At 40.2% G+C, this 27,048-nt stretch overlaps 1 protein-coding gene across 3 annotated transcripts in view; it reads left to right on the top strand.

The window, feature by feature from the left end:
- Positions 1–27,048, top strand: part of LOC144074277 (netrin receptor UNC5C-like) — a 238,936-nt gene that overhangs the window by 136,634 nt on the left and 75,254 nt on the right. For all 3 annotated transcript variants that reach the window (XM_077600617.1, XM_077600615.1, XM_077600616.1), the window contains 2 exons: positions 5,258–5,401; positions 23,060–23,163. In XM_077600617.1, the coding sequence (XP_077456743.1) occupies positions 5,258–5,401; positions 23,060–23,163 (248 nt within the window). The remainder of the gene's footprint in view (positions 1–5,257; positions 5,402–23,059; positions 23,164–27,048) is intronic.

Genomic DNA, 27,048 nt, shown 5'->3' with positions numbered 1-27,048 from the left:
AGTTTGTTGTTGAGGTGAATACCCAGGTACTTAAAATTCTCCACGATTTCAATGTCTGTACCCTGGATGTTCACCTGAGTGGTCTGTTGAGGATTCCTCCGAAAATCGATGACCATTTCCTTTGTCTTACTGGTGTTGATGTAGAGGTGGTTTTGCCTACACCAGTCAACAAAGGCTGTGATGACTCCCCTGTACTCCAGGTCGTTCCCGTCCGTCACTCGTCCAATAATAGCGGTGTCGTCAGAGAACTTCTGGAGGTGGCAGGTGTCTGTATTATGTTTGAAATCCGATGTGTAGAGGGAGAAGAGGAGTGGGGAGAGCACTGTGCCTTGTGGGGCCCCCGTGCTGCAAGCTACCACATCAGACATACAGTCCTGGAATGGATGCATAACTTAACTCCAGCCTCTACTGTAGAGCCGTATAATGCGGTGCGGTAGACCGTTGTAATGCGGAGCGGTGCGCCTTACAATGCCTTGCGCCTTATATATGGAAGAAAAAAAGTACAGGTTCAGGTTTTGCTATGGGCTATGTGAGTAACCTCCTAGGATGCAATCTATTTGGGCTAACCTCACCAGGTATTTTTTCTTTTTCCATTATATTACCAGTCGTCTAGACTATTATCCCGTATTTCCACGTCAAAGTAAACTGCACATATATCTAATTCAAATATGTTTCATTTTCATATCCGATTTTTTTGGACTGGCTGGTCATGCTTTTTTAGCAAGTGTCTAAATCGAAATTGAGTTTGTTGAGACTGGGCCACTTTATTGACCCACCTGGCAGGTTACTGTGGCAACAAACGCCAACTCAAAGGCGTCATCCAGTATATGTGATCTTTGACATGGAAGGGAACACATTTTACTATACCATTATACGGACAGTCGTTGACTTATGACCTATGCGAGTTATATCTATTCAACTTAAAGATGGGAAAGTCGGGATGGTTGATTCATGACAGGGTAGTGCGAGTGTTGCATGCAAGTGTTGCGTATGACAGTTGTCGGCACTGCCGGCAGCACCAGCAGCTTAAAAGGCCAATCACAAGGAGTCGAAAAATAAAAAACTACTAAAACGGTGCTAGAGTTAGTTAGCCAGCACCTTGGTGTGTCAACGCGAGGCTCCCTTTGGTGCATTTGGGTTGCAGCTGGTTCCATATTTTAGCTTAGAGGTTAGCTCGCAAGCCTTAGGTACCCAACCCCTGAGATTGCTCTAAAACAGGGATGGCCATGTCTGGTCCTCAAGAGCCCCTATCTGGTCTGTTTTCCATATCTCCCTCCACCAACACACCTGAATCAAATAATCTGGATCTGTAACAAGCTACTGGATAGCTTGTTGATGAGTTGATTATTTGATTCAGGTGTGGTAGAGGAGGGAGAAATGGAAAACAGACTGGATAGGGGCTCTCGAGGACCGGACTTGGCCACCCCTGCTCTAAGATGATACAGCATGTAAAATTTTATTATAAAGTACGGTGTCTACAACTTGGATTGACACACGACCAGGTGAAAATACGGCTGGTCTGTCGGAACCAAATGCCGTCCTAAGTCGACGACTCCCTGTATTTTCCAGCATTTGGCAGTTTACCTAGCTAACAAATTGTGACATTACTTACATTGTTTATGCCCCTCTTTGCTGTCTTTGAAAGGTGAATGCTGGGCTTGTCGCAAAAATACCATCTAATATTTCACAAAAGGGGATTTTTGTTACCTGCTCTATTCTTGTTGTTCCCATTCTTAATTTCATTATAGCTTGTCTTTGTCGCATTCTTAATATTTTTTTTTATAAACACGTGGGACAAACTGTGTACAAAGGTGATCATTTTATTATCTATCGGCACCGCCACAACAACCTTCAGGACCGCAACTCTCCAAATATCATTCTCTTACATCGCAGTCATAAGACATTTTATCTTCTTCTGGAACTGTAGCTATGTTTGTCTGATATCCTTTCTTTCAACACACACAAAATACTTATATATTGTCTAGATTCTCCCATCAGACTAGCGAGGAAATATGTTTTTCCTCTCCCTTTAGCGTACTCCTCATTTTAACTGCTCCGCACTTCGATTGACACTCTTCTGTCAGGTGAAGGGCCATCAAAGGAAACCAGAGTACCCGGAGGAAAACCACGCAGGCAACATGCAAACTCCACACAGGTGGACGTGACCTGGATTTGAACCCAGGACCCCAGAGCTGTAAGGCCGACGCGCTAACCACTCGCGACACCGGGCCGCCCCAGTCTAAAATAAAGCAATACAATTGTTTTTTTTACTGTAACAAATTCTTTATGGTGGTGTAATTGAGGATTCACAAAAATATTTTGAGATTGGGCATGAGTGCCAGCCTGTTTCATTGTTGAATTGAATTGAATGCTTTTGTTGTCATTATACAGGTATAAGGAGATTTAAGCGTCACCACGAAGTGCATACAACAACAAACAAACAGACAAATGAATAATCAATAAATAATAACAATACATAATAAATAAATAATTAGTCAACACAACAACAAACAGATAAATAATCAATACATAATAATGAATAAATAAGTAATAAATAAATAAGTAGTCAACATAATGAATAAAGAGTAATCAACATAATAAATAAGTCATAGTCAACATAATGAATAAATAGTAATCAACATAATAAATAAGTCGTAGTCAACATAGATAAGTATTCAATATGAATAAGTGGTGATAATAATAAATGAGTAGGTTCGAAAGTGACTAATGTGGTTAGCAGCCAATGGAGTTTTAGTGCAGTACAAGACAAGTCTTGATTAGGTCCTCCTAGGTGCAGAACTCGAGTCGATTCTGATGACTGCTCTTGGGAAGAAACTGTCCTTGAGTCTGTTTATCTTGGCTGATACGGTCCAGGGTGACTTCTCTGGTTTTGGAGACATTCAGCGCCAATTTGTCTAGAGTGCTCCACTTGCTGAGTGTAAGGAACTCATCTCTGTAGGCTGTCTCATTCCCCTCTGTGATCATCCCCACCACAGTCTTATCGTCCGCAAATTTCACCCAGATGTTCTCAGGGTATGTGGGTCTGCAGTCGTGTGTGTAGAGGAAATAGAGTAGTGGACGCAGCACACAGCCTGTGTGCGGGTAGATGAGAGGTGGCAACCCAGCTTCACCTGCTGGGGCCAGTTCACCAGAAAGTCTTTAATCCAGGAATAGGTGGAAGGTGCGAGCCCCAGGTTGGACAAGTTGGGGATAAGAATGTTCCATTTTATGGTGTTTGATAGGTGTATTAATAGGTATACTTTAATATAATATAAAACAATACAAGGAAGGCATCGGGCACATCAGTCCTGGCTTGTCCTCGCCACTGGAATATTCTGAAGAAAGTCATCCTCCTCTGTCCATTTAGTCGCGCATAATCAAAACACTTAAGGTTATCTGATTCAAACAATTGCATAAGCTAACCGAATAACACAATTAAGGTCAAAAAACAACTGCCACAACAATTGCATATCAGGTCGGAAACCAAAAACAACTGCATAAGAATGTTTACGAGTAAGCATAATAATGTCCATACAAGGTGAACCGAGCGACAGTATTTTGAACCAATATGCAAGTATTTTCGGAAGTTGATTCGATTATCGCCATCTGCCGGAATCCAAGTCAAAGCAATTTAAGAGTCCTTCACAGATCTTCATTGCGAACTCAGATCAACAGTCCTCGGCCCGGAACCTGTTGATCTGTCAGGTCAATAGTCCAAAAAGCAATTAAATGTCCTCGGAGCCAGCTGTTATATTGAGCTTTCGTCTGCTTATAATGATTTAATGTATCACATATACATATGACTAATATTCCACACATACATATAATGACTAATATTCCAGACATACATATAATGACTAATATTCCACACATACATATAATGACTAATATTCCACACATACATATGACTAATATTCCAGACATACATATAATGACTAATATTCCACACATACATATAATGATTAATACAGATATAATAATATCCCAGAATAACCCCAACAGTGTTAAAGTCTGAGCTGTAGTCGATGAAGAGCATTCTGACATAGCTCCCTCTTTTCTCAAGGTGGCTTAGTGCAGTGTGGAGGGCGGTGGTTATTGCATCTTCGGTGGATCTATTCGTACGACATGCAAACCTATGCGGGTCGTGGATGGATATCTCCCTCAACCAACACACACGAATCAAATAATCTGGATCGGTATCAAGCTTCTGGACAGCTTGCTGATGAGTTGATCATTTGATTCAGGTGTGGTAAAGAATGGAGATATGGAAACAGACTGGATAGGGGCTCTCAAGGACCGGAGTTGGCCACCCCTGCCTTATATCTCGACTTGTTCGGTCGAGTATACTGATTTTAATGTTTTCAATGTTGTTGTTGTTTTTTTTTTTTTTTTACAACTGTCATTCCTCTTCCTTCGAAGGGGAATGAAAGCCAGATTGTTGTTTTTTTCATCCTTCCCTAAAAAATGTTTCATTTTCACACTGATTCCGGAGCGCTGTCAATCGCGAATTGGCAGGCAGCCTTGCTGTATCATTTAAAGTTTATGTTATGTTATGAGCGTCAAGGCTCTCTCTCTCTGTCTGTCTCACTCTCTCTCTCTGTCTGTATCACTCTCTCTCTCTGTCTCTCTCTCCTCTCCACTCACTCTGCTTTGTACTGAATAATGTCTCATTTTAGTATTTAAAATCAAAACCACTAGTTATTTGTTACTCTGTTAGTAGATGGTGAATTGCAAAATTGAAAAATATGTTTTTCCATTGTAACATCCTGTTTTTTGTGTTTTTTTCAGAGGGTAGGAACAAATTAATTTGTATTCAGTTAATTTATATGGAAAACATTGATTTGAGATACGAGTAAATCGACATACGAGCTCAGTCCCGGAACGCATTAAGCTCGTATCTCAAGATATGACTGTATAAGGTAGTAGGTCTAACGATAGACAGGTGTGGGCACTCACAAGACAAGACTGATATAGTCTACAAAGAGTAACAGAGGAATCCACCAAATTAAAAAAAAAAAAAACATGAATCAACACTGCTGACGGCGCCAGGAAACAAAAAGTGCCTTTTACTGTTGTTCATGAATCTACTTCTATTTTAACTGATTTTACCGTGCATTTTTTTTCTTATCTATATATATATTTTAAGTTTTAAAAATCCATCCATTTATTATTCATCCTGTAAAGCAATGTCGACTGTGATAACTGTGATTAGACAAACACTTTGTAATGTAAGGGGCCATTTTCTGTGCTTTTGCAGGTCTAGTGGTGAGAGAAGCCAGCATAGAAATAACCCGGCAGCAGGTGGAGGAACTGTTCGGCCCGGAAGATTATTGGTGTCAGTGTGTGGCGTGGAGTTCTGCTGGAACCACCAAAAGTCGCAAAGCACACGTACGGATTGCCTGTAAGTAAAGCAACGATTCCTGAAAATAAAAAAATATAATACTCACCTTTTTATTGGAAATCAAAAAAATAACAAGCGAATCATGTTGGCTTTTCTTCACTGTTCCCTCTTAACTTGAAAAGTGTAGTTTTACTCTTGGAATAGGAGACACTCTAGCACAACTCTATTGTCACTAGATTGTGTCGTGGTCCGCCGGTGAAGTTAATTGGACCCCTGGGAGTGGGGTAACTACTAATACAAAAGGGGCTCTGACTCAAATAAGACTTTTCCAAGGATGACAGTGTGTTCACACTAAACCCATTAGAGGGCTCAATACACAATTGGTATTTTTGTTAACTCTTTCACTAGTATTGATGCTATAAATGGGCAATCTCTTTTGACTGGCAATCAAATGATCGGTGCCATCTCCCCCAGTTAACATAGATTACACGTTTATTGCCATCAATTGCAGCTAATAAATTAAAAATGACTGAACATTTTATTATCTCTCTCTCTGCTCTTAGCAGGTCAATTTGTAATTACAGGAATCCGGTTAATGTGGACGAGACATGGGCGCAAAAAATCGCAAAGTAGAATCACCCCTATTAAAACTATCTTTTTTAATTTTTTTTTATTAGTGCTGAGTCCTATTAGCAAGCGTAAGAGAGAGGAGTGGCTTCCTCTAGCGAGTTTCTGCGTGGATTTTCACATTTTTATGTACAGAATTAAAAAGAAAATTAATAGCAGAAAAAATCACGAATAAGTGAATTCGCGATAAGTGAAGTCATGATAATTGAGGGAAGACTGTACTGTCATTCCACCCTGCCTGTTGAAATGAATTGGACATTTGTTGCTGTCAGTAGCAACAAATGAGTTAAAAATGATAAATACGGAGTTAATGCAATTTGCTGGCCACCAATTCAGGGTTTCCCCATCCTGGTGTCTGTAGTTAGCTGGGTTAGGCTCCGGCACCCCCTGCATCCTTTGTGTCGATAAGTGATTCGGATGACGAATGAATGAAAAAATATGGAGTTATCCCACTCTAGCTCTCACTAGCTCAATTTATGAATTTTTGCTGTCAACTCCTTTCTATCAAAATGAATTGTATCACTGTCCTAAGTAACCAATGAGTTAATTAATTACTTACTTAATTTGGATCTACAGTGGTTACTTACAATAGTAATTGGTTCCAGACCTTGTTTTGTAACTTGGATTTTTTTGTAACTATTGCAGTATTTTACATGTAAATTCTCTCATTTGAGGGCGGCCCGGCGGCTTCAGTGGTTAGCATGTCAGCCTCACAGCTTTGGGGTGCTGGGTTCAAATCCAGGTCGGTCCACCAGTGTGGAGTTTGCATGTTCTCCCCGGGCCTGCATGGGTTTTCTCCGGGTACTCCGGTTTCTTCCTACGCTGATTGGACACTCTAAATTGCCTCTAGGTATGAGTGTGAGAGTGAATGGTTGTCAGTCTCCTCGTGCCCTGCAATCGGCTGGCCCCCAATCCAGGGTGTCCCCCGCCTCTGGCTTGAAGTCAGCTGGGATAGGCTCCAGCACCCCCCACGTCCCTAGTGTGTAGAGTCTAGAGTGTACTCGTTAAAACTTTAAAAATTATGTCCCCATTTTTTATGGAAGATGTGAGAAACACAAAAATGAGAGAAAATAATTTATTAATTTATTAAAATGAATGACAACCATGCAAAAAACATTTTCTTTTTGTGCCGGTGCATAAGTGTAAGGAGGGAGATAACATTAGGCAACAGGCAGAGCCCACAAACACATGCACATAAATGCCCATCTAAACAACTTAAAATTATGAAATCAAAACAACACCTGATGATGACTTCCGTGCGGGCAAGCATGGGATCGATTCCCGCTTAGTGGTGGTATGATTGGGTGTGGGTTGTCTGTCTCTGTCTCCGCTGGGATAGGCTCCAGCAACCCTTGCAAGGATATGCAGTATGGAAGATAAACGAATGTAAACAACTTAGCATTAAATAGCTGCTTTTTCAGAAATAAGCGACCATATGTCCTTCAGTTTCTTCCTCCTCTATGCAAAGGAGTGAGAATATCTTTAGCTCGTCATTCAGTACAGAGGCCAAGGAGTCGTCGCTTTACATGCTCCTTTCTTCTGTAGCATTGGTAGATGGCTTATGGCCATGTTGCCATGCAATATCAATTATGGATGGATAGCATTTTAATTTGCCTCAGTCATTTTATCTAAAGAACAATGTTTCTTTAACCACACTCAAAGGGAAAAATAAAAGGAGATTTGCCAATGGGAGGGCAGCGGAGTGTAGGGAGATTGTCAAGCAGGATGCAATGCTACCGTGACAATTTCAAAATAAAATAACGGATTCAGGAAATGATTATTGACGTTTTGAGGGATTTCATAACTTGGATCTTGTTTTCGGATATAGGAACAGTAATTTGCATGTCAAAATGTTTCGTAACCTGGAAATGTATCACCTTAAGTGTTTTCACCCTACTGCTAAATACACAACCAGGCAGGGATATTATTTGTAACCTCTCCACCGGAGGACACCAAAGCAATTGCTTCTCTTCAAACTGGGCCCATGTCAGCCGTCTCTTGGGCATCGTCGCCTCAGCTCCAATCATCCGTGTAAGACGAGTGGGGACTTGTCATGCAGTGAGGGAGAGTTGAAATAACCAATAACCTTTACATCGCATTCTCTGTTTTGATTTTATTGGTTGTCCTCCACCGATTAAGTATTACCGAGCTGCATTCCTGCATCGGCTCAACAGGAGGAAATTACTCACATCCGGCCCGTCTTTTTAAATATTAACTAGAAATCTGCTCTTCTAACCACTGTATTTATACACTTACTTGTGTGGTTTTATTACATCTACCTGAAGCCCTTCTGCCTTCTCTGCCATTTCATTACTGTTCACTAGGAAATGCACTTAATTCATTTTCATGATGATGACTCCATGAGGTTTAATGACTAACTACCATATATTTTGGAGTTCCGTTTTTTTCACTTGTGTGAAGGCAAAGGCCGCAAAAACTGCTTGTGAATGTACTCCTGGTGTCTTAATTATGAACTTTAGAGTGCTATTCGGAGTCATAACCACAGTTTATTCCAGTTTTTATTCATTCATTTGCAGAAAGTAGCCTGAAATTGTTTCAAATCAAATAGTAGTGACCAAAAATGTTCCAAAATTAACATGGAGTAAATATTAACAGCAAGTCACATAGTAATGTCCTGAAATCAGCAACATAGGTTGGCCCTATTGATCCTAGGGAATTACCCGAAAATTTTCAAAAATTAACAGGAAGTGACCTTGGGTAATTGATCCCAAAGCATCCCAACATCAGCAGCAAGAGATAGAAATGCCACAAAATCAACAGAAAATAAACTGAAAATACGCAAAAATGAACTTGAAGTAACCTGATGGTTAACTCATAGTAACCTGCAAATGCCACTAAATCATCGTGAAATAACCTGATATCAATAAGTGGTGACCTACATATAAATGCCCTCAAATCAAACACAGGAAGTGACCCAAAAATGTTACAAAAGTAACAATAAGTGAGCCAATATGAATTAACTGATTAGCATGAAAGCATGTCGAAACAATATATCCAGAAATGGCATTATTATTATTTTTGAGGAAAACAACAACAAAAACACACTGTCATCCATTTTTATGCAATTTACCAGCATTAAATGATTATGTTTTAATGCCATTGATGGTATTGGGAGGGGCGAATCAACATCTGTACATTCGTCCTCTCAATGCTAATTTTTTGGACGTCTAGACTCGTGAATGGTAAATTAATCATTTATGGAAGGGACCAGAAAATGCCCAAAAATTCTATTTCTGGTGTGCTCGTCATGCATGTGATTTTCATTTTACTTTCTCTGTTGTGAAAATAGACTTTGAGTTTACAAACCCAGTATTTGTATGCACAGTTCTGAATGTGACACATTGGTGTTATAAACAGAACAAGACATTTGGTGCTAACAGACATTAAGGGTGTCTGGACCGCTGATTACTATTCACACACATGTCTCAGAGAAAAGTGGCAGAACAAATTGCCATCATTCGGATTGTGCCCCCGTGTGTTTTTGCGGGCATATGTGTGCGTGACCTTGACACAGCGCTAATCCATCCAAGGAGAAACACTTGACCCGGTGGTTGTGGGGCAAAAGAGTACGTTTTACGCAGCACATGTAGATTTGTGTGCGTGTAGACCATCTACTTCACTTAGTACTTCCCCTATTCCATTAGATATAAAAATACGATCATATTTAATAGTGGACATTGGTGTAATCGGCATTATACGCTTACTAGAAAATGCAATATCTGGAGAAGTTGAACGGGAATGCTTAAATGCTGGATTGTGAGGTTGGGCCTTTTGATTTTGCTGTATTTGCAAGTCACTCTGTTGGTTTTGTGTAACCTCCTGGTAATTTTGGGTCACTTCTTGTTGATTTTTAGGGGTCTCAGTTTAAAAAGATTTGATATCAATGGCCATCAATGACACTGAAACGGAGTCTTCACTGCCAAGCCACGTTAGCTTATCAACTTTAACACAATTGAAGCCATGGACAGTGTAAACAATACAGTTGCTTTGAAAATAAGCTGTTTTTATATTGAATACACGTAACTTTGACATTTTACTACTTAAAACACTCAAATTAGGGAAACACATGAACAAACCTGCAACTCCCAAATTAGTTTTAACATTTTCATTATGAGTAAGGGGGTCATTTTGGATTTTCGCAAAAGCTCCAAAAGCTTAAATACATGATCATTCAATGCTAAGCATCCCAATTACCATGAAATCGATGTCTACTAGTCTGAGGTGGTTTGTATGTTTGTCAGACATAAAGCCATCAATCAAACTCTCAATTTCATGCTTAGAAAGCCACCAATTCACAGCAATAACTCAACTCCAATAGTCCTTTGTCTTACACACTTGTAAAAATTACAAGCACATTTATTTATTTTGAATAGTGAGAAGCCATTAAGATCATATCATTTCTTTCAACAAATACTTTTCATAAAGCATTCACACGCACTGACTGTATTTTATCAGCACCGTAAGATTCAGGGAGTGCGCCGAAGCGGCTCACCACATCTGGGAAAATGCTCAGTGGCTTGATGGAAGAGCGGCACGTCGACACCGCAACCACATATCAACTGGGCCTGTCACTCTATAAAAATAATATATATATTCACAGTGTTCACAAGCGTCTCTGCTTTTTCAGGCATAAAGCAAAACCCTGTCTGGATGAAGTCATCCAGAAAATGACAAAGACGCAGTTAATGTAGCTGGACAGGCATCAGAGTGCATTACGCACTTGCAATTTATGTTGAGATTCGTGAAAGCCGATATAACTTTTAGACCTTTTTGTTTGTTTGTTTGTTTGTTTTCATACATTTTCTGAACTGTGCAGCCTGGCTGCTTGAGTGTTTAGCACATTGGCCTCATAGTTCTGGGGTACTGGGATAAAATCCAGGTCGGTCCACCTCTGTGAAGTTTGCATGTTTTCCCTGGGCTTGCGTGGGTTTTCTCCCAGTCCTCCGGTTTCCTTCCATATTCCAAAGAAATGCATGGTAGGCTGATTGGACACTTTAAATTGCCCCTAGGAATGTACGAATGGTTGTCCGTCTGTTTGTGCCCTGCGATCCGCTGGACACCGATACAAGCGGTTCACAAAATGAGATGAGATATATATCTATACATATATATATATATATATATATATATATATATATATATATATATATATATATATATATATATATATATATATATATATATATATATATATATATATATATATATATATATATATATATATATCCTCGATCCCAGAAATGTGAGGCCACTGCACTAACCTTGGTCCACACTGAAAATGTGAAATTGATGAAGCATCTTCAAACTACAATCATTCACTTGATTCACCCATTACAAAATTGCTGTCTCTGGAGCCAATGACTAAAATTACATACTTGATGGTAGTTTCTTTAGGCCTAAATCTTAAAGTCCTCATTTTGTACATCTACTGAGTCATGTTTCATACACAGACCACATTTGTTTATTTGCTGCCAACTTGACTATGGTTGGAAAAGTCTGGTTGACCTTCTGTTTTGGGATCAAAAACCCAATAGTTTGACAAAACCAGGCAGACGTCGTAAACGGCCGAGAACGACTCTAACGACTTGTGGAAGTCATTTTTCGCTGTGAATGTCGACAAGCGTTTAATCCGCCGACTCGCCATTTTGCTCCTAACATCTACGCAGTATATAATAATAATCATCATATTACTGTCAAAATGAGCAATGTGAGTTTAATATGGAGTGTGGCGTGGAAAGAAAAACAGAAGTGACAAACATGTTACTGTAATTGTATACTGTACACTTAAAAAATGCAGAAGGCAAGCATGTTTGCCTCAGCATCTGGAGATTTTTACTCAGCGGCTGCCACTGACAGTGATAGATGTCCAATCTTATGACTGTTCTCATCCCTCTGATGTGATCTGAAACTGGTAGATGTCCCATCCATTTGAATTTGGAGCGTGGCAGCAAAAGAACAAATGAGCATTTTAACTGAATTGGATGTTTATCATCGTCAATGGCAATGCAATATAATGTGTTTTAATTTGTTATCCTTTGAGTATTTTGAGTGATTTGATGAAAATACTTGGGGGCTCTTTAAAATAGTTTAATATGTCTCCTTGAAGCAAATGCTTCACCCAAGGGGTATGCACATGTTGATGGGGGACAGCTGTGCCACATCAACCAACTGACCCCACTTCAATCCCACACACAGATAACATCATGCAGCTCCATAAATTTGCCAAGAACCCCCCCCCCCCCCCCCCCCCCCCAACACAACTATTAAAAGTGCCATAGGCTTGACAAGCGCATAGGGTAGACTCGTATAAACATCAAATGACCCCACCCCCAAAATACCTCCCTCCCTCTCCGTCCTTAACTGCTTCTTCTCCTGCGTTTTTTCCATGGGCTTTAACTGAGACTGTTATTATGCATTGCGATGGGCAGACGGCCTGCATGCATCCTCCGTATAAGCACATTTCAGAGCAATTATGCTAAAAAGGAGTCGGTGCCGATGGAGGTGCCCTTTTGCCAAATGACTAGGAGCCTTCCCCGAGCAAGTGCAAAGTGAGACTTGGCGGAAAAGAAAACTCTCCGTTGCATTGTGAAATGAGACATTCCTGAATTCAGCCACCAAATCCAGGTGGCTTGGGACAAATCAGGCTTGTGAGATTGATTAATATCGTATACAAATATAAGCAAGGCTGCCAACTACTCCGGAATGTCAGGAGTTTCTCCGGAAATGCAACACAAACTCTGGGACTCCGGACAACCTCCCTAAACTTCAAAAATCCCCCCCCTAAATTTTCACTAAATTTTTTTTGAAGCAACAATTTCTGAAAACCAAATACCAAATTGCCAATTTAAAAGCCTCGAAATTCACACCATCGCTACGCCTTCCGAATCAACTGCACTGTAAACCTGAAAAATTGTAACATTGTGCATTATGAATCATCTGAGTTACAAGTTCTGACGAATGATTCTTCTTGTGCGACTTCAGCGTGGCACATATTGGAATTACTGACTGTTAAACGCACGTAGAAGGACACAAATATGTATATATATAGTATATATATATATATATATATATATATACACATATATATATATATATATATATATATATATATACACATATATATATATATATATATATATATATATATATATATATATATATATATATATATATATATATATACAGACGCTCCCCTACTTACGAACATTCAACTTACGAACAACGGTACATACGAACATGTCTGCAAATTGCGTTTAAGTCCAAAAATGTTCGCAAGTCCAATTTTGTATTTCGCGCCTTTTTCGGAGTAGTACTTCTTTCCGCCGCTAATACCGACGCCTGGCGCTGTGAGAGCTCAGCTCACCCAGCATCTACCTTCTTCTTCGTTGCAATGCGGAAGTGCGTGAATGTATCTCCAGTGTGCAAAGAACCTTTTTCATTTGTATCATTAAATATCTTATGCATCCAATATTGAATATGGTTGGTAAAAAGCTAAAGGCTTCTATTGAGGGAGTTGCAAGGAAGAGGCAAGCCATTTCATTTGAAACGAGTGGCAATAATAACGAAGCTTGATGCGCGTGAGAGTGGTGAGCGTTTCACGGGCATTGAATCGTTCGACCGTCAGTACCATTTATAAACAGAAAGATCGAGGAGCAGGACCCAAATATTGAACGTTGCACAAAGTTTGCAAATCAATTGAATGATGCCATACAGTGCTACCGCATCATTTATGATGAAAAAAAGAAGAAAACTGTGCAATCGTCATTAGGTCGCTTCTTTTGGCCAGTTTCTAATACATAAATCTCTCTCTCTCTCTCTCTCTATACAGTACTGTACATATTCTCTCCATTTTATTAATTATTTTTTTTTTCAGTACAAACCAATGCGTGTTACTTATACAAGCCTTAAACATACAAATGCACTTATATAAACCTTCAATATACCTATATCGGCCTTAAACATAAATTATAATACAAAATATAGCACTGAATCAACTTACAAACAAATTCAACTTATGAACAATCGCTCGGAACCAATTGCGTTCGTAAGTAGGGGAGCGTCTGTATATATATATATATATATATATATATATATATATATATATATATATATATATATATATACACATTATTAGAAAACAAAAACACTGTATCGGTAGTATTTGTTCATTTACTACCACTCTCCCTTTTCAAATGAATTGGACATCTGGCTCTTTGATTGACAGCCAATGAGTTAAATACTTCAACATAACATTTAAAATAAATCTTTAGATGAATGATTATACTAACTTTTTTTATAAGACGATGCTTTGAATTTGGCTGCTGTGGCGCAAATCTTCTCATTTAGAGTGCTCCTCTAGTTTTCCATTTATATTATGACAATTTCTAAATAATGATAATGATTTTGTTTTGTTTCATTCTTACACCATCCAACAACCCTGAAAACTACATACGTTGTTGATAGGCCTCCCTATGCGTAACTATTTGGACATCTATCACAGTCAAAGGCAGCTAATGAGTTAATCTCGCAGCTGAATATTTTTTCCAAGCGTTTTTTTATAATGTGTGCCTTTTCTGCTGACTTGAAGCCATGCTTTATCGCAGAGCTTAGCCTTAGCAAGATTAGCTCCAACGTGCCGGTGTGCATTCACCGTCCCCTGAGCGCGTCAGTGCTAAGCTCCTTTAATTTCATCTTCAAGGAAATCGACTCTGACTAATTAGGACCAGGAAATAAATCACAGATTTTTTGTTTGTCCTCCCTTCCATATAATTTCTTTTGTTTTATTATTTGTCAGTCAAGTGCCCCACTGTGGCTATTGTCTGCGTTTTGGCTTCCACATGTGTTACGTGGGGAGTTGCCTGTGCTGGAATTGAGGAAGGGGATAATTCTCTGGGCAATTACCCACACATTATCGTGCTCCATTTGGGCCGTCGTCTGAGTCCATGAGGATTGATTATTTTGTAAAGCTTGCGATGGTCCTGTTCTGTGTTGGACTTCTTTTAAACATGACAGCGTGTGCGGTCGATTGGTCGCCGGTCTTTTGGTCGCCGTCTTTTGGTCGCCGTCTTTTGGTCGCCGTCTTTTGGTCGCCGTCTTTTGGTCGCCGTCTTTTGGTCGCCGTCTTTTGGTCGCCGTCTTTTGGTCGCCGTCTTTTGGTCGCCGTCTTTTGGTCGCCGTCTTTTGGTCGCCGTCTTTTGGTCGCCGTCTTTTGGTCGCCGTCTTTTGGTCGCCGTCTTTTGGTCGCCAGTCTTTTGGTCACGGTCTTTTGGTCGCCCCGACCGCGACAACAGGTGACCAAAAGACCGGCGACCAAAAGACTGACGACCAAAAGACCGGCCACAAAACAAGGTAAAACAACACGGTCTACGGATCAATTAAAGCCAACAATGGCCATGAGCAGTTTCACTGAGCCAACGTGTGAGTGTACTTATAAGAGTTTGTATGTACATGCGTTGTCCCTTTAAGAAGCTACGTCAGTCAGGGTCTTGACAAGTTCTCCAACAAAAAACAATAAAAGTCCGGGAAATTTGGAGCTTTTCTTTAGCCTAATAATTAATAGGGCATTAAGTATGACTAAGTAGTAATTCACAGTTTGTATTTAGGGAATTTGAGCAACGATTTAAATGGTAATTATCACTTACCTTCCGGGCGACCAAAAGACCGGCGACCAATCGACTGTGTACCTGACACAGTTAATTTTGTAAAATGAACTGTGAATTTATACATTCTATTAAATATTTTGTGCTTTCTGTAGCCATTCTGCAAATATTTCCTATACTAATTAAGCCTAACTGTACACTCTCTAGCTGTCAATACAGAGCATTATGGAATATTCTATACATTTTGTATGTGAGAAGGGTACAAGGTCCCACCATGTTATCGCTGCCAGTTCCTCATTCAATTCCAGCACACAGCTGCTGTCATGACTTTTTCCAATCTCCCTCTGCCAATTCAACACTTTGCCTCAACATGACTGCAACCTTCTAAAACTGTTTGTGTGCTTGTGTTTATTTGTGTTTGCTGTTGAATCTGTGTTCGTGCAAACAGACTCAAGGATGACTCACAAATATTCATAGAGACCTTCAAGGACCTTGTTGATGATTAAAATGACTGGGGAACTTTTTTCCGGGTCAAATATGTTCATCGAATACAATCGTGTGTTGAGAAAATATACACAGGGCTTGAGAGAAAAATAAAAGTTTTTGATAAGGTTTGGGAACAACTCAGAATTATTTTAACCACACATTAAATAAACCTTTAATGCAAAAACTATGATTTTTTTGTTAAATCATTTTATTACAATTATATAGGACAGGGGTCTCAAATGTGGGTTCAAGGGGCCAATTACAACCCGTGGGACAATAATTTGTGGTCAGCATTTAATAATATTTAATGTATTATTAAAGTGGTTCCGTAACTTGTATTTTTCATAAATAGAGAGATATTTTAAATTGAATTTGAATAAGTCGTTCCATGATCTTTAATACTACCCCTAAACCAGAGGCCGGGGACCTATGGCTCACAAGCCATATAGATTTTTCTCTTTTGATGGGTGCATATGCCTCGCTGCTAACCTGAAAGCTAAAATGTGGAACCCACTGGTGAGAGAGCTGAGTCCCAAAGGCACTGATAGGAGCTGTGCATTGGCACATCACTGTCTTCACGACACGAGCTCGAGCGCTGCTACATTGTCCGATGGGAGCCTCACGTTGGCACATCACTCTGGCGCCACCACAACCTCTAGCGCCCCACCAATGGGATCCTCACATTGGCACATCACTCTGATGCTGACACTTACTTGAACCCTGCGTTATTCATTATATTTTTATTTTCTTAGCCTCCCTTGTGCATGCACAATCTCATTGAAACTCATTGATTAGCCACAGCATAACATTGTTATTAAAATAATTTAGATAAGACAAAAAAATGCATGGATTTATTTTAAATGTTAAATTCTGAGTATGGCTCCCAATGAGTAACGTTTATAAATATGAACTGTTTATAGCTCTCTCAGTCTCAAACCGTTTAAAAAGATGATGATAATTTGCTAATTTTGGATGAATGTGTGCAAAAAAAAGATAAGAAAATCATTTATTATTCAGTTAAAATGAATAAGAAATGCAAATACATTTTCCAATGGGGTGGAACTGCAAGTGGCAACTGAGTAAACATATATACACGCACGTAAACACAACTTAACATCTTAAATCATCGATCAGAGGTGCTACGCCACGGTCTTGGAAGAAGATGAAAAATTGCCCGGAAAAGAGTTGGAATGTCCCTCTCAAACTAGATATTTTCTAATTCGTTCCACGATTCTTAGTCCTCAAAAAAAGAAAAACAACTAAACCCTAAAATGTTCAAAGTGTCCCATTTTTGTATGAAATATGTGAGAAACACCCCAAAATGAGAGAAAACAGTCAGAGAATAATGAATTAAGCCATTACAATTAAGTCAGAACCCTGAATCAAACAACAAAAGGGCAACTCTTCACCACTGTCATTAGCTCTCTCTTTTGCGTCACTCACGCGCAGCTGTAAGAACAGCATTTAAATAATACCTCAACACTAGAACCCAATTTTTTACAATATGTAAACAAACTATAAACTACTAATAATATACCTACCCCAATAATAAAACCATCATGAGAAAAACTCAATAAAGAACTGAAGAATAAGAAACTCACTGCCAGAGACTAGGAGGGTAATACCTTTTTTTTCATTGTCTGAACTGCTTTATCCTCACAAGGGTCATGGAGGGTGCTGGAGCCTATCACATCTGACTCCAGGCCAATTGCAGGGCACGAGGAGACAAACAACCATTCACGTTCACCTGCACTCATACGTAGGGGCAATTTAGGGTGTCCAATTAGCCTACAATGCATGTTTTTGGAATGTGGGAGGAAACCAGAGGACCCAAAATAAACCCATGCTGGCCTGAGGAGAACATGTAAACTCTGCATAGGTGGACCGACCGGGATTCGAGCCCAGGACCCCAGAACTGGGAGGCCGATACACTAACCACTCACCCACCAGTTTTCTTCTCTTGACCCTTGCCAAAATGGCTGGCTTCTACAACATGCATAATCTTGAGCATTCATAGAGCCACTGCCAATGGGAGATAATAGGAAACCAACTCCAGCACAACAATTTAAAAAGAAAAATATTGGATACAGGAAATGCATTTTCGTGTCGCTTGTCTGTGGCGATGTCATGCATTTGCGGGGGCAAGGGCCAATGGGTACTGGGCCTGTGACTGTAAATAGGTGTCAATAAGGCTAATATGCCTGGATGTTGCAAGATGAGTGGCAAGTGAGTCTTTCTTGCCTGCTGAGTAGAGAGAGGGTATTCAAGAGCAATTTTTCTAACTAAATCATTCTAGTATATCAAAGTATCTGCTTGTACTCTGCTTGATCTTTCAAAAATTAGACAGCTTTTTGTATATTGCAACAGTAATTTGCATATCAAAGTGTTTTGAAACCTGAAAATTTCATTTACCTATACGTAGTAGTATTAGGGTTGTAGTATTCGAAAGTAGAGGTACCACTGTACACATTTTATGTGTCCTGAGTTCCAGATTTTATGTGTGTCTTGTTTTGACCGGTTCATTTATAAAAGACAACGCCAAAACATATCAGCTGACTAAAACCTAAAAAAAAAAACACCATTGTCTGTTATAAACAAACCAGTCAAACAATAGATAACAGGAAGAAAAAATGAACTTAGTAAAACTATTGTGTTAATTATGGGTATTTGATGAAAATGTAAGATAGGATACATTTACAAACATTAAACTTAAATGTTGTTGTCATTGGAAATAAATGGGGCTCTGCAAAACTTTCCCACATAACTCTACCTGATCTTTGCCATATGTTCCCCTTTTAGGAGCATTTGATCATTCGATCCGTAGACTAGTCCTGCAGCACCGCACACAAAATATTCTCTAGTTACGCGTTTTATTTTACAGACTCTTACAGAAACAGCTAATAGCTTTAACATCGTATCCTCGGGGATGTATGCGTGAATAAAGTACTGAGATGGGGGGCCAGAGTAGGAACACAATATATCTGTTTTCCAGTTAGAAGGCAAATTAGTGTCACCTATGAGTTTCCCTCTGCGCTCAATGGCCAACTATTTGCTAAAGAACTAAGCGTTTTGCATTAATTATAGTCAGTAGCTCTAGTACAACAATGAATAGTGCACATTTTTACCTTATCGAAGCCTAGAGTTTTTTTACATTTGGCATATTCTGATTTGTGAGAATGTGATTAGCGCTTCTGTGGGTGTAAAGACAGCCAATGTCATTTGCCGCCATTACAAGTGGGTCCCTCCAATGCCTTTAAATAGTAGTAGTCCTTAAAATGATGAAAGTTGCTATGAAGTGAAAATTTAAAGGCTGGAATATTATCTCTCTTTGCACTATGTGGAAATTTATTTGACTAGCCTACTATCCATTTTCACAACGCACTCTTAGGGCAGAACTAGCATAGACAGTAAAACCTTGACATACGAGTGTCCCAACATCCGAGAAATTTGAAATACGAGGAAAATTCCGACCAAATTTTTGCCTTGAGATACGAGCAAATGAGATGGTTCCCGATCCGGCCGTCCGGGTGGCCAAGTATGCGAGAGGCTACTTATGAGAACAGCATTGCTCTGTCTTTCTCGCCACATCTCCTTCGCGTAAAGATATCTACGAGCACTGTACAGGTTGCATTTTTTACTGAAGATAGTGTGACCGAGTTGATAATCTGCAAAAAAGCCAGCGGAATCTACATGGACTTGAAAGCAAAGCAGGCATCTGAAAAAGACACCAGCGGAACCCTTCAAAGCGAGTCCTGGCTGGTTCGATAATTTAAAAAAACAAACTGGGATACACTCGGTTCTGAGGCATGGAGAAGCAGCAAGTTCCGACTCAAAAGCCACAGTGGAATACATTAAAATCTTTGCCCCGGTTATCGCATACCTGGTTATCGCATAAGAAGGTTTGAATCTAGTACAATGTAAGATTAAAACTTATTTTTAAGTGTGTGTATATAGTAATCTAAGTTAATTTAAGTTAAATTTAAAGTTTCTGCATGTTATGAGCACTTTTCCATCCATCAAGTCTCTCCCCTGTCCTTTCTCTCTCTCTTGTCCGCGCACTTCGCAGTAAGCCACTACCATTTGTCTGTACAGAGTAATGTCATTGGATTGGATTGGATAAATGTATTCATCCCGTATTCGGGAAATTTCATTGTGACAGTAGCAAGAGGGTGAGAATGCAGATACAGGAAAGGCATAGTTACACATACAGACGCTCCCCTACTTACGAACGCAATTGGTTCCGAGCGATTGTTCATAAGTTGAATTTGTTTGTAAGTTGATTCAGTGCTATATTTTGTATTATAAATTATGTTTAAGGCCGATATAAGTATATTGAAGGTTTATATAAGTGCATTTGTATGTTTAAGGCTTGTATAAGTAACACGCATTGGTTTGTACTGAAGAAAAAAAACATTTAATAAAATGGAGAGAATATGTACAGTACTGTAGAGAGAGAGAGAGATTTATGTATTAGAAACTGGCCAAAAGAAGCGACCTAATGACAATTGCACAGTTTTCTTCTTTTTTTTCATCATAAATGATGCAGTAGCACTGTATGGCATCATTCAATTGATTTGCAAACTTTGTGCAACGTTCAATATTTGGGTCCTGCTGCTCGATCTTTCTGTTTATAAATGGTACTGAATGTGCAACGCTCACCACTCTCACGCGCATCAAGCTTTGTTATTATTGCCACTCGTTTCAAATGAAGTGGCTTGCCTCTTCCTTGCAACTCCCTCAATAGAAGCCTTTAGCTTTTTACCAACCATATTCAATATTGGATGCATGAGATATTTAATGATACAAATGAAAAAGGTTCTTTGCACACTGGAGATACATTCACGCACTTCCGCATTGCAACGAAGAAGAAGGTAGATGCTGGGTGAGCTGAGCTCTCACAGCGCCAGGCGTCGGTATTAGCGGCGGAAAGAAGTACTACTCCGAAAAAGGCGAAATACAAAATTGGACTTGCGAACATTTTTGGACTTAAACGCAATTTGCAGACATGTTCGTATGTACCGTTGTTCGTAAGTTGAATGTTCGTAAGTAGGGGAGCGTCTGTAGTTACAAGTTAGACAATACAGTCGCAAAGGCCGCAGAACAACAAAGCAAAAGCACAAAGTACAAAGCAAAGCAAAGTATATGGGATCATTAAGAATCACCAAATCAAGTCATTAAAACAGAAAAGCAGCAAAAACACAAAACGAGCAAGAGCGGACGGAGCTACCGCCACCGGCTGCCACTTGAGCGGCGCCATCTTGGTTGCAGTAGCAAAAACAGATACAGACTCAAGAAAAAGATGTTGTAGAGTTAGATAAAACTGGAACCACACACAGGAAGTCTTACACAAGACGGGGAACTTCAGCAGACTGTGACCAAGGTAGAGAATATGCAGAGTCACTCTTCCAAGCTTATTCGCACAGTTCCTCAGTAGTCTGGAGCTGAAGAATCAACAGTAGCAGAGTAGAACCCCTCTGCTCCGTTTCCGGCCTGGTAAGCGCCGACAGCTCTTCCATCTTATCCCATGATGGAATGGTTGGTCGGAAGCGTCGCTTCTTCTCACGGCACTTTTGCCCAGCTCCGAATTTCCAGCGGCATCGAGGTGTTGCTCCTTCTGCTGCGTATTGTTTACAGCTAGTCCCGTGTATGACAGCATAGGCATGGCTGAATGGTTCCAAAAAATAAGTAGCAGAAAGAAGCCAGGCTAACAGAACAAATAAAGTTGTAAAAACATTAAAGTAAAAAGTATAAAGTACAAAGTAAAGTAAAAAGGAATGTATTAAGAAATATTAAAATGTAATTAAAAAAAGATAGAAAGGCTGTAAAACATGAAAAACAAATAAGAGTGGACAGAGCTACTGCCACTGGCTGCCGTGTGATATATATATATATATATATATATATATATATATATATATATATATATATATATATATATATATATATATACATATATATATATATATATATATATATATATATATATATATATATATTGAAGATCATAACCACTAAATAGGTGTTAGTTACTTTATGAGTAGGTGGTGATTTAGAACAAATAAAAATATGTTTTTATCCTGTTTTTTTGTGTTTTTTCAGAGAGCGGGAACGGATTAATATGTATTTAGTAGTTATTTTCTATGGGAAAATTTGATTTGAGATACGAGTAAATTGTAAACACGCTTGGGGGGCAACGGTTGCCCTGTCTGGGACTGCCTCCTCGCCGTCAGGAGGCGTCCGACAGCCTACTGGCTATGATGGAGTCGAGACTTTGGCATCGTTTTCCCAGATGAGCACCCGTCAGAACATGTCGCCGCCGGAGCTGAAGCGACCAGAAATGGACAAAGCGGGAGCTTGTGAGCAAGGAGCAAGGATGGGAATATGAGCGCGAGGAGCCAGGATGGGAACTTGAGCGCGAGGAGACTGGACGGGAACTTGAGCGCAAGGACCCGGGACGGAAACGAGCGCGAGGAGGCAGGACGGGAACTTGAGCATGAGGAGCCGAGACGGAAGCTTGGACATCGGCGGCATCTCTTTCCTTTTTTCACCGTCCTGGTGGTCGCCATGTCCCTCGGGAGGACTGAGCTCCTGGCTGGTATTCATGAAGGGCAGGAAATAATTAATCATACATAGTCCTACCCAGGCTTCCCTGGAGAACACTATGTTCGGGTCCAATTCCACAAACAGTGGGTGTGGGTTTTCATTCAATCCATGAAGAGGACACCTTTTCACAAATCTGGTGTCCCAATCAGTGGATTGCAGTCAGGTGCTTCTTGTTTTCTGCAAAAATCCCATTGGTGAAAGTGTCTGTGCTGGATTAGTTGGAACAAAAACCTGAACCCACAGCGGCCCTCGAGGACCGGTTTGCCAACCCCTGTGTTAGGATGTTCTATTTCTATTCACAGGTTTTTTTTCAGTTTCACCATGGATCTCTTTGATTTAAAAAGCAAAAAACAAATTAACAATGCTATTGTTGTTTTCACAGATCTGAAGAAATCGTTTGAACAGGAGCCCCTTGGGAAAGAAGTGTCTCTGGAGCAGGAGGTGCTGCTCCAGTGTCGCCCACCAGAGGGGATACCGGTGGCAGAAGTATGTGCAATTTTTATGCTAATTGAATTGACACTATTTTCATGTCTTTGACTGCCAACGATGGCGGGAGATTGGCCTCGGTTCAGTAAGCAGGTTCATGTTCATTTGGGCTATTTTCAAAGAATCTTGGTGCAAGAGAAATGGGTTGATAAAATGCTGGCTAACTTTGCTAAAATGTGGCATTTTTGGAACACCTTGAAGTTTAGCTCCGCTGCTTGCTCAAACCATTTTCTTTGTTTTATTTATAACGGGGTGGCCCAGCGGCTGAGTGGTTAGCGCGTCGGCCTCACAGTGGGGGACCTGGGTTCAAATCCAGGTCGGTCTACCTGTGTGTAGTTTGCATGTTCTCCCCGGCCTGCGTGGGTTTTCTCTGGGTACTCTGGTTTCCTCCTACATTCCAAAGACATGCATGGTAGGCTGATTGCCCCTAGGTATAAGTGTGAGCATGAATGGTTGTTTGTCTCCTTGTGCCCTGCGATTGGCTGGCCACCAATTCAGGGTGTCCCCCGCATCTGGCCCGAAGTCAGCTCGGATGTGAGGATAAAGCGGTTCAGAAAATGAGATGAGATGAGAGATATTTATAAGGAATCTGGCATATTAGCGCTTTACAATGTGTGAGCTATTAGCTGCATACGATAAAAAACGTGTATTTTGGCGGGAGATGATTGTTTTCTGATGTTTTTTTTAATCATTTCCCCTTGAGAGCAATGTTCCCTCTAATTTTTCGTTTGTCTGGGCAGAAAGACAACCTCCCTGAGCACACTGAGTACCAGTGTGAGCAACATCATCATTGCTCGCTATGGGCACACACCAGTAGAACACCTGCCATGAGCAGGTGCATGCCGGGGTACCTTGCTTGCTATATTTTTGATGGTGAAAAGGCGGACGGGTGAAAGGGGAATGTACGTGCGCATATCATGCTTGACAATATTAGCAATTGACGATGCTGTTTTCCTCTGCTACCGGCAACAGAAACGTTCCGGATTACATCCGAAATGGGTAAAACGAGATCGTAAAAACGTATTTAAAAAAAGAAAACGTTTTTTCCCCGTTCAAAAGGTTGTTATACAACGTACATAATTTGAAATGATCAAAAAACGTATACCTTGGACACAGGTATGTGTCTACTAGCCATAAATGATCTAGTCCTAATAAAATGTAAATGTTCATATCTGTGGATAAAATATGTAAATAAATGACACTAGAATCTGCACAAATCTGACTTCAAGTTGACCTCATTTTTCACATCTGTCCTTCTCACTTCTCATTCTGCTTCAAATGACTTTTCTGCTGAATGTGTCACTCGACATAGTCAAGCATCAATTTATGTCCAATATTTTTACATCGGAAAACTCGCTTACAACTTTAGCTTCGCTGTATGTTTTGCAGAGAACTTTCTTTTGATTTTGATTTGATTTACAGTGGTACCTCGACATACGAGCTTAATCCGTTCCGGGAATGAGCTCGTATGACAAGATTCTCGTAACTCGAGCGGAAGTTTCCCATTGAAATGAATGGAAAACAAATTAATTCGTTCCAACTCTCTGAAAAAAACACCAAAAACAGGATATTGGATAGAAAAAAATGTTTTATTTCTTATAATTCGCCATATATTGACAAAGTAATAAATAACGAGTTGTTTAATAGAAATAAAGTGTTTAATCTAACTAAAATTGGGCGGATTTCGCCGAGGGGAGAGGGGCACAAAAGGGCCGGGGGGCTTCGTTTTTTTTTCCCCACACAACGCACTCGTAAACGGATCAAACACTCCACCCTCACGTTCGCTATCGATGGGCTGTTTGCTGTCGTACTATTCCCTTCAAAATATTCCGAAAATGATGCACACAAATGTCCTCACAATCGGATAACGCACGACCACTTGCCAACGAGCAGCAGTCTTTTATCAGCGATCGCGCCGCTGCTCATGGGAGCTTCGGGGCGCTGGCTAGCGGCTCCTTTTAGCTTGTAGCATCTGTGTTCGCATCCCCTCGAACGGCGCCTATGATAGAGTTGTTACCGGGGATGCTGTTGCGAGCCAGTGCCCCTGATGTTCTTATGAGCAGCCAACGAGAAGTAATTTAATACTCCTCGTATTAGATAAAAATAATAGGAAATGGAGCAGCTGAGCTGTGCACGAGTATACTTCATTACCCAGAAAGCCCTCTTTTCCCCGCGCATGCGCGTTGTGCGTTTCCTGGTCTGAATAACTCATCCGGTGCTCGTAAATATTGTTTGTTATACACGAAAGATATGCAAAAAAAAATGCTATGACCACCTGGCTTGGTCGCATCACGAAATTTTGACCGCATCACGGGTGAATTATTCAATCGAAATTTCCCCCGTAAGACGAGCATTTTGTATGATGAGCGGTCGTATGACGAGGTACCACTGTATTTCATAAGGGACAGCACATATTCATGAACATACATATGTAAATATGTAAGATTGTAGCCAAGGGCTAATTCCCATCTACATTGTCCGTTGTGTAAATTGAAGACAAACGATTACATATACCACATTGTTTGTCAGTGCGAATGGCGTGTATACTACTTCTCGTTGGCAAGTGGTCGTGCGTTATCCTATTGTGAGGACATTTGTGTGCATCATTTTCGGAATATTTTGAAGGGAATACAGAAGCAAACAACCTTCGATAGGTTGCATTGCAAAAAGTCTCTCTCTCTCCCTCTCTCACTCTCTCTCCCTTTTTCTCCCTCTCTCTCTCTGTACCTCTCTCTCTCCTCCGGGAAATCCGTCTAATTTTAGTACCATTCAACATCATAACCACTAGTTATTTGTTACTCTGTTAATAGATGGTCAATTAGAAAAAATAAAAATGTATGAGTAAATCGATATACAAGCTCAGTCCCGGAACGCATTAAGATCATATCTCAAGGTACCACTGTACTAAATTGATCTGTTTGCCCAACACATTGGCTGCCATTGACATCGGTTTATTCACACCTCCGAGCTCAAACGACCTCTATCACCATCAATGGCACTGAAAATTTGATATTTCACAACTCTACTGGTAAAAAGGGTCGGCCTCGCAGTTCTGAAATTCAGGGTTCAATTGCCAGTGAGTACCTACCATTCTGTGTGAAGCTGCATGTTCCCACTGGGGGGCATGGGTTTTCTTTGGGTACTCTAGTTTCCTACCACATCCCAAAAACATGCTTGTTAGGCCAGTTGAACACTCTAAATTTTCCCTAGGCATGAGTGTCAGTCAGTGTGAATTGTCTCCTCATGACCTGCGAATGGCTTGAAACCAATTCAGAATGTTCCCTGCCTGCTGTCTATAGTTGGCTGGCATATTCTCTAGCAGCCCCTGCAACTCTTGTGAGGATATGTGGTACAGAAAATGAATGAATGAAAGCTGCTGTATTGTTTATGTTAATTTGGATGAAAATATATAACACCTATTTTTTGCCATTAGTTTAGGTCAGACTGTTTATTCTTGAGATTTAGAAGAATCTCAGACCCAGACTTTTGACCAATTTATGCACAAATGGAAGATAGAAAGGTGCACATACGCTCTGTATATACTTTAGACTTTGAAAGGTGTTTTGTGATCGTGTTCAATTTGCTCCTGCTGTCTGCTGTCATAATGGGATCTAGGGGCAAATGGATTGCTTCGTCTGCCGTCGGCCGGAGTTGATGAGATGGATAGAAGTCTCAAACCCACCGTGACCTCTGCATCCACCCACTACCTTTTCTCCCTTTTTATATTTTGAATGCCTGAGCAACACACTGAGCCTCTCAGAATTGTTTTCAAAGAATGGAGATAACGGAAATGGTACCAAATACCAAAGCTAACCCGAGTAAACATGATATGCACTTTTTAACGCATTCACTGGAAATGGTGGTGATAAACGTTCACTCCATTTG

This window comes from Stigmatopora argus, chromosome 5 (genome assembly GCF_051989625.1).
Source record: "Stigmatopora argus isolate UIUO_Sarg chromosome 5, RoL_Sarg_1.0, whole genome shotgun sequence".
Lineage (NCBI taxonomy): Eukaryota > Metazoa > Chordata > Actinopteri > Syngnathiformes > Syngnathidae > Stigmatopora > Stigmatopora argus.
Note: the sequence above shows the minus strand (reverse complement) of the source record. Positions and strands in the feature narration are given on the sequence as shown.